This window comes from Sinocyclocheilus anshuiensis, unplaced genomic scaffold (genome assembly GCF_001515605.1).
Source record: "Sinocyclocheilus anshuiensis isolate Anshui unplaced genomic scaffold, SAMN03320099.WGS_v1.1 scaffold480, whole genome shotgun sequence".
NCBI classification, from domain to species: Eukaryota; Metazoa; Chordata; class Actinopteri; order Cypriniformes; family Cyprinidae; genus Sinocyclocheilus; species Sinocyclocheilus anshuiensis.
Genome location: NW_015555743.1, coordinates 625,739 through 635,327, shown reverse-complemented (window position 1 = coordinate 635,327; position 9,589 = coordinate 625,739). Strand labels below are relative to the sequence as shown.

Sequence of the window (9,589 nt, the reverse complement as noted above, 5' to 3'; positions counted from 1 at the left end):
GACTGGTTTTCCTTTGCTAAAGTAAGGAAACTTTGCTTCCTTTGCTCCTGTTAACAAACATTGGTTTTCACGAGACTCACCGGCGCATGCGCAACGCTTACCTCATACGTCATGCTCCCGGAGCTGCTTCCGTGTACAACTGCTTGCGCAAGCTAGATCAAAGTGATTATTACGTGAAAGAAGAAAGTCATATACACCTAGGATGACTTGAGGATGAGTCATTTATGGGCTAATTTTCATTTTTGAACTAACCCTTTAAAACTTCAGAGGGATCTGACTTCAGTTTAACACAAACCTGGAATAAAAACACTGGTGTTTGCTGTAGGGTTGGGTATTAAAACACTCACAAGGAGCTCGGTTTGTATGGATATCAGAATAAACTTTTTTTTTTTTAACAGGCCTATCAACTGATGCTGTAAACTATACAGGGAACCCCGTCTAAACCACTATATTAAATTCCTCATTTTATTACACTATATTTTATATAACACACTGGTACATTATTAATAAAGGTTAAAAAGGTTACAGGTTAAAATATCTACACTATTATATTCAACTGCTACTCATTTTTAAATATTTATACAAATATCATATATAATAATTATTTTATTAATACACATCATTTTATAATTAATATTTTTATATAAACAACCTGTGGCTACATTAATATGAAAGGTTAAAATGTAAAATCTACATAATATTATCTAATCATTTATAACCAACTGCTATTTAATTTTAGGTATTTATATATAATATGAATAGATATTAATATTATACATTCTATGCATACATTTAGAATTATTCATAATTATAATAAACATGCAAATAAAAATTGAAATGGATAAAAACATTTAAATTGCACATACGCAATTTTTTATAATGTTTCTACTCAATTTGTTGCTGAAATATAAACACGAAAACAGTCGCAGTAATAAGAACTCGTTTTCAGTCAAGATTTATTCAAATATTTGTTTGAATTTCATGATAAAACTGACCTAATTTGAAAGATGAGAATGTTGTCTCTAAAGTATCGAAGCACAAAGCTTTTTGTGATTATTGGATGGCAAGCGTGATGCAAATAATGTTTAGTGAAATTTTTATCATACATCAACAGGAAAAAAAAAAAAAAAGTATAGGCTAAAAAGATCGATCTTGGGATTTAGGAACTGATATGGATTCATTAAAATGAAGATCGATTCAAATCAATCAATTTTGTCATTCAGCCCTAGCTAGTACGTACCTTAGCGCTGGTGATGGTGCCAAACGGTGCAAATTCTTTACGCAGACGTTCGTCATCGAGGCCGTCATCCAGATTTTTCACGTAGAGATTGACACCCTGTTAAAAAAAAGAATTAAAGTTCACGTACAGACAATCAACGACCCTTCACCGCTCTCATCTGCATCATCTACAGCTCATGTTACCTGGTAGCGGGTCATGCGGTCCTGCTTCATTTGCTCAAACTTGCGCTTGAGCTCTGTCTGACGCTCTCCCTTCTTCTGAGCGCGACCCACGTACACCTGCTTCCCGTTCAACTCTTTTCCATTCATCTCATCCACGGCCTGAAGAAACACGTCAGGATTAGACATGCGCCGGTATTCAGTACGGTAATGAATATGCACGATATTGTTATGTGCACTTCAAAATACCGTGAATAATTATTACATTCAGATTTTTTGAATGCATTTTAAGAATATTTTTCCCATCAGCTAGTCACAATGCACAACACTGCTGTATGCTGCGTCACAGACGCATGCGCACTCTGATGTAAACAAGCACGGATGAGAAGCGAGACGCTCTGGATTAAAATGCGCACTTTCACTCTGACAGCAGATGGCGCTAAACTGCAGAACTACAGCCGTTACCCCGGAAACCATGTAAACAAAGCAGCAGCTGCGCTCATTTGTTTCCGAAAAGTGTTTAAATGACTTAAACAGTCATTCAGATTTTTGTATTCGCACAGCGCCAAATACTTAAATATTTAGACTTAATTGGCTATTTATTTTCAAACTTTTTTTTTTACATTTTATCAGTGTAATGATATCATGCGATGCTTTTAATCTACAACATGCCCTAGATATTGTTTGAAAATGTTTTGATTCTTTATTGCTTGGTCACGCTTTACATTAAAGCTCTATTAATTAACATTAGTTAATTCATTAGTTAAACTGCCAATGAAATTATTCTAAACATTCATTAATCTTAGGTAATTTTTAAGCTTAACACACTGCACGTAGCAAGTTTTTTTTTTATTTAAAATTACATAATAAATAAAAAGGAAACAGATAGAATAGAAAAAGAGCATTTTTAGAGAATAGAGAATTTTGTTTTTTTATAAAAAAACAATCAGTTAGTAAATTAGTTAGTGCAAGTCTAAAAGGAGCAAGTTTTTTTATAGAACAGAATTAGAATAGAGAGTGTTAGAGTGTCAAATAAATAATATAAATAATATTTAATAATGTTAACATCAAAAGTTGCAACTGTGTTATTTAATGAGCTAACAGTTGTACTTTTTAACAAAGATTAATCATTTCTGTAGCAAATGTAGCTATTGCTCATTATTAATGTTAATGCATTAACTAATGAGATCTTATTGTAAAGTGTTACTTATTGGTCTTTATAATTCTTTTGCACTTTAATCTGTGCGATTTCTTTTTTACTTTATATATATTTTGTGCATTACTTTATTGTATGTAAATGTTCAGTTCTTTCTATTATAAGAAAAAAGTTGTTATACTTTGACAACACTTTTTCGCAACTAAATTTCAACACCGGGATAATACCGTATACCGTGATAAAAGCATTACACTTCTCACCCTCTGGGCGTCCTCGTGCCTCTCAAAGCTGACGAAGCCGAAGCCTCTAGATTTGCCGCCGTTGTCGGTCATGACACGAATGCTCAGCGCAGGACCTGCAACCACACACAAACACGCCACAAGATCTAAACATCTACTAGCAGGCAGGGTTATTACAGTTAACTACAACCAAAATCATTGAGAAAAAAAAAACTGAAATAAAAAAAAATATATAAATTTCAGGTAGTTGCCAAGCCAACATTTCTAATTTTAATTTAGTTACCTTGATGTACTTTAACTAAAACATAATTGATAAAAAATATTAGGGCTGTCAAAATTAACGCAAACTCATTTTAACGGCACTAATTTTATTAACGGAGCACACATTTTCTGTTTGACCCGTTGCCTAGCCTGTAGTTGGAGAAATGGTGATGCACAGTGTTGCCAACTTAGCGACTTTTCAGTCCCCTTTAGCGACTTTCAAAAAACTACCTAGTAGGGCTGCACGATTAATCGAATGCGATTGTCATGCGCATTGTTAAAAAAGCCGGTTCTGTAATCAACAGGAAATCATCATCACATGCTTTCAGATGGAGCAGCATTTACTATAGTTCACTGACAAGTTACGCAAAAAAAAAAATCGCTTTTATTGCGCGATTATGAAATCGAAGAAATCGTTGGCGATAATGACAGCTGTTTGCATAGCTTCTCAGTGAACTACGGCTCTGTGAAGTAAATGCTGCTCCATCTGAAAGCATGTGAAAATACCACATTTAATAACATATTTTTAGATTTACTGCTGATCACAGAACCGTGCTTCACTGAAAGATACGCATGACAATCACAGCTTCTGTCGAATCGCTACGCATGACAATCACAGCTACTGTCGAATCGCGATCTCAATTCCATTTCGATTTATCGTGCAGCCCTACTACCTAGCGACAAATCTAGCGGCTTCTTGGACCAACCTTATTTAGTTTCTGAGACTCGCTGGTACCGCGTCTTATCTGTTCAGCGAGCGGCTGAGGAGCAGCGCTTTAAGTTAAAACAGATATTCTGTTGCTTCTCTAATTTTACATGCAAGTATAGACGAAATCACAGCACAGCTATTATCTTTATCTTATGTGTATTTGATTTCAACATCTATGACCTTTGAAACATGTCTGGGGCCCGTTTCAATAAGGAGGTTCAACCAACTTAAACTCTGAGTTGACTTACCCTGAGATGGGAAACTCAGTGTTTTCGGTTTCAGAACGGCTGACTTGAGTTAATTCAGTCAACTCTGAGTAGGTTGACTGAGTTTAGCGCATGCACCACGACTATGAAAAGACATGATCCGAAATTATGATTCACCATGGCACCGATAAAAAGACGTCCGCATACTTGGGAGTCAACGCATAAGTTGCATTCTTAATCACAGTTATAATAACAGAGGTGAAAACTGGCAGAACGGTAGGTTAATGAACTAATATTAATTTTCATGGTATCCCATGGGCAAAAAGAAAAAAAGAACGTGACAGCAGCTAAAAATGAAGTATAAAAACAATTCAATCAGGTAAAGCTTTAAGCGTAAAATGTTCATGGGAGCAGGCTACATGACTTTACAAACATTTGATATATTAAATATATTTCATTCAGTGTGTATTTCAATGTGCAGCAGCTTTTTTTTTTTCACGTACTCCATCTTTCATGTAATCTAATCTTTTCACATAATTAAAGATTCTCTAATCCAACCCGTTACATTTCTTAATTAGAGTAATGAAATTAACATTTGACTTCTACTCGGTCAACAGCAAGAAGGCTCGCAAGATAATGAAGAACAGATGAAGAGGAGATGGCCATCATACCAAGTATTGGAAGAATACTAAAATCCAACAGTAAAAAAAGAATAACTCTTGCTTTTGTATTTGTAGGAAATAAAGATGACCAAATAAATTGTGCATAATTTGTGTTTATGTAACAGCTGTGGTGGTGGTTACAGCATATATCTCGGACTACACTTCCATATGGCATCCTTCCATTCCATATCGGTTTCATTTTCGGAAGGTGCGAAGATGGGAATACGTGCGTCATCAATGCATCCAACCACACTGGAAATTCTAAAGGAAATTCTAATTATTGGGTTACTTCCAGAGGTCGCCGCAAGATGTTATCAAGTGAACGTCGGCGAGGCACACCTTCGTTACAGTGGCCTTACTAATGTGCTCTGCATCCCCGATATAGAAAACTACCAAATAAATATGCATGTGGAAAAAAATTTGAATTTCGAATATTCGTTGAATAAAAATCCACATTTTAAGTCCGCGTCAGCCGTCAGGCAGCCTATCATTGGCGCACGAAATGCGACGACGATGTAAGTGTCATTGCATTTTAATGCTTTTGTTATCCTGTCCAGTTGAAGCCACTAGATGCGGCGCTGCTATGTTGTTCATTCAATATATTGTGGAAAACGAGAGCATCAGTGTGGAGATGTTGTTGTTTATGTCAAAACTGAAACCAAGCCATTCACACAGAACGCATATTTATCACTCGCTTGCACTCGTGTCTCGCAGAGAGCCGCATGTTTAATGTAAGTTCAACTTTAAAAAAAACATGTCTCAAGACTTTATGGCGGTTTTTCCCCATCCCACTGCATCTCATGTTTTAGAAAGTAGCCTACTCTTTGTGATTGGTTTTCGGTCCTTTGTATTAAACTATACATACAAGGTGCTGTTTTTTTTTCTAATTGTTTAAGCAACTTTATTAATTATATATGGTTTATAGACATTATTTTAAACATTACGCACTTTTTTTTTTTCCAAAGATAGTCGTGTTATTTTATTACGCTTTGAAGAAACGTGCATTAGTAATATTTTGCGCGATGCGCCCTCTTGTGGCCTCAGGAGAGAAGCCAAAAGCTTTTTTCCCCCTAACTGAAATTATGCCTTTTAAATTAGAATATAATTTGAATTTTGATAATATTTAAGTAGAAAATTCGAATTTAGTTTTTCAGTCATTTTGACAGCCCTACTGTGGTGATGGCACAAAAAATGTAACTCCCTACGAATTAATACAGCCTCCTCATCTGCAGTATAAAAGGACACGCCAGTGTCTGGTGTTTGACGGGGGGAGGTGGGGGAAACAAAAAATAATCTCGTTTACGAAAAGGACACGCCAGTGTCTGGTGTTTGACGGGGGGAGGTGGGGGAAACAAAAAATAATCTTGTTTACGTTTGCATTAAGATGATTTTTCTTACCACATGGCGGATAATTTTACATGTTTTAAGTAAAATGCACTTAAATGCAATTGTTTCCCCCAGGAAACAAGAATAAACATCTTAGGCTAGAGATTCTATATATTTTTCTTATATAGAAAATGCATCATAATTTAAGAATTTTTAGATATTTATACTTGAAATAAGACAGAAATACTCAGTAAGAAAGCATTTTTGCCGCGTGAATAAATGAGGTATTTAAACATCACTTATGCGTTAAAAAGCGGGAGGAGACCGTAAGAAACTCTGGGTTTACCAAAGAAAACCTGCTCCCGACCAGGTTAGTTTCATGGAGTAAGTTACCACGGTAACTGACTCCGAGTATAAGTTACCTCTCTTTCAGAAACGGGCTTGACTTACCCTGCTTTCTCGGGTTTGACAAACCTCCCGTTCTGAAATGCAAAACCCAGTTTTTCCCTCATTTCAGGGTTAACATACTCAGAGTTTCCACTTAACCTCCTTTCTGAAACGGGACCCTAGTCTTCATGCTCTATGTTGACTATGGTTTCACTAATAATAAACATATGTACATCTGCATAAAGCATCCATATTTGTCCGTACCCATGTTGATTAGAGTATTATAAACTTGAAAAGTATTAATTTAAGGTACATTTAGAACAGATAAAAATGTGCGATTACGTAGCGATTAATCACGAGTTAACTCATGACAACCATGCGATTAATCGCGGTTAAATATTTTAATCGATTGACAGCCCTAAAAAATAAATAAATATATATGCAAAATATTAATAAAAACTATGATATTATCTCAAAGACTAAAAAAAAAAAAAAACCCACTGCTAGCAGTAAAACTCACCAAATTTGCTGAAAACTTCCCTCAGCTTCTCGTCATCCATATCTTCTCCGAAGTTCTTGATGTAAACGTTTGTGAACTCTTTGGCGCGAGCGCCCATCTCTGCCTCACGCTCCTTACGAGACTTGAAGCGACCAACGAACCTTTAAGAGGCAACAAGTCACTTTTATTATTCTGAATATTTATCATTTTTAATTAATCAACGGCACAGCATCAAATGCTATATTCATGGCAAAGAAGATTATCATTTAAAAATAATAATAAATAAAATTTAACACTTTAAAAAAAGTTATAAAAAATATTTCAATTTAATAACTTAAAATATTTTCCAAGGGAAATGTTTTAGATGTACTGCTTTATTTTTATTATTTTTTTATTTACATGACGTTTGAGACACATTTAGCACGCTTCACTCCAAACCAAACACAGCTTAGTTCAATGCAGTTAATTCAAATAAACACTTACACTTTGCGGTCATTGAGCAACATGCCGTTCATTTTCTCAATGGCTCTTTCTGCGACCTCATGGGTCTCAAAGTGCACAAAGCCGTATCCTTTAGAGCCGTTCTCATCGCAAACCACCTTGCAGGACAGAATGTTGCCGAAGGCAGAGAACGTGTCGTAGAGGGCCTTGTTGTCGATGGACTTGTCCAGATTCTTGATGAAGATGTTTCCCACGCCGCTCTTGCGCAGTGACGGGTCTCGCTGGGACCACATGATGCGGAGGGGCCGGCCCTTGATTACGTCAAAGTTCATTGTGTCCAAGGCGCGCTCGGCTGAAACAGTTAAAAACATGAGCGTAACTAGATTGCCAAATATGCTTACACACACACACACACACACACACACACACACACACAAGGAACTTATCTTGACTAGAGCCTGACCGATATATCGTTTAGCCGATATTATCGGCCGATATGAGCCTGTCGCCGATATATTGGTATCGGCGAATATGCCGCCGATATGAATTTTTTTTTAAATATATTATATGTTTTATATATTTCATAATGAATGTTCCAAAGTGAAATAAACTTCAATGGAATAAAGTTGAATGGAATTGAATTGAAGTTGAATAAACTGTTCAGTGCACTAATTTGTTGGTATAGTGTCTGCTAGAATGTTAAAAATGTTCAGTGTTAAATATTTTTAAATTGTTGTTTTGTAATTTATTATTTTTTGAAAAGCAAGGCAAAACAGTAAAAAGCACGTTTTGGCTTTTTTATTTATGCAATGGAATGGGAAAGTGTCCAAACTTTTGACTGGTACTGTACTATAATATACACAAAGAATATCTGCCGATATATCGGTATCGGCCTTTTTTTACTCCCTAATATCGGTCCCAAAAAAACCCATATCAGTCAGGCTCTAATCTTGACACGTCCAATACACACAAAATTAATATAAAACAATAATAAACATCTGTGTATTTAAAATTTACTATCTTATACAATTAAAAAAAACATCTTAAATATAAATAAATATAAAAATACAGAATATATAAAATATACATAAAAATATATAAAACAATCTGAAGCTATTTATATAAATTGTAAATTAAATATATATAATAAAATAAATTACTAACATGAACTAAGACTTAATAACTAATAATTAATAACTTCTGTAGCTATTGCTCATTGTGAATGTTAATGCATTAACTAAGGTTAACTAATGAGGTCTTATTGTAAAGGGATACCTATTGGTCTTTATAGTTCTTTTGCACTTTAATCTGTGTAAAACTTTTAGCTTTATACATTTTTCTGTATTGCTTTATTGCATTTAAATGTTCAGTTATTTTTGTTATAAGAAAAAAGTTATTAAACCTGTTAAACTGTATTATGACAGCACTTTTTAAAACTAAATTTCGATATCGTGATGATACCGTATACCGTGATAAAAGCATAAGCAATTAATCGCAACATGAAAAATTGATACCGGCATATCCCTACTACACACACATATATATGCATACAGACTATATACACACACATATATACTACAGACTATATATACACACACACACACACACAATGAACATATGGAAAAGTATATAATACGACTACATTAAAATATTGTATACTTCGACATATAAGTTAGTTCTCCTGTTTTTAAAAGGTGAGCTCACCGTCGGCGGGCTGCTGGAAGTTGACGTAAGCGTAACCGAGCGAGCGGCGGGTCATCATGTCCCTGCAGACCCGGATGGAGAGGATGGGCCCGGCTGGACTGAACTTCTCGTACAGCATGGCCTCGGTCACGTCCGAGTGCAGATCGCCCACATACAGAGAAGCCATCGGGTAACTGGGCGCGCTGGGGTTCATCTTCACACGAGACGCGGACCTGATTGAACACACCCAAAACTGCTCGCTTTCCTCCTCGAAGACGCTCACACGGTCAAATACTCTTCAAGAACAGACTCAAAGACGAATTAAAACGCGTTTGGTACCGATTTGGCGTCGATGTTTTGGCGGTATCGATGATTAAAATCTCCTCAGGCCTACTGCGGTGCTGCCCTGCGATCAAACTCCTCAAACCTGTCCGCGGATCCTGCTTCACCGAGCTCTTCGGTAATAAAAGTAGAATTTTTGTTGGTATTTTTTCTGTTTTGTGAATTTTTTTTGGGTATTTTTGATTTTTTATATAAGATGTGTGCCGAGGCTCTGAGGCACACGCGCTCTCTCTCACCGCACAAGGTAGGGGGAGAGAAGCGGAAGTGCGTCTCTGAAGAA

General features: G+C 35.9%; 1 protein-coding gene across 1 annotated transcript in view; it reads right to left on the bottom strand.

Annotated features, from left to right (window-relative positions):
• pabpc1a (poly(A) binding protein, cytoplasmic 1a) overlaps positions 1-9,589 on the bottom strand; it is a 22,434-nt gene extending 12,845 nt beyond the window's left edge. Inside the window, exons 1-6 of the mRNA XM_016466878.1 lie at positions 8,989-9,589; positions 7,327-7,636; positions 6,865-7,004; positions 2,815-2,909; positions 1,423-1,560; positions 1,241-1,336 (exon numbers count right to left, since the gene is read on the bottom strand). Coding sequence (XP_016322364.1) covers positions 1,241-1,336; positions 1,423-1,560; positions 2,815-2,909; positions 6,865-7,004; positions 7,327-7,636; positions 8,989-9,181 — 972 coding nt within the window. The 5' untranslated portion in view covers positions 9,182-9,589. The remainder of the gene's footprint in view (positions 1-1,240; positions 1,337-1,422; positions 1,561-2,814; positions 2,910-6,864; positions 7,005-7,326; positions 7,637-8,988) is intronic.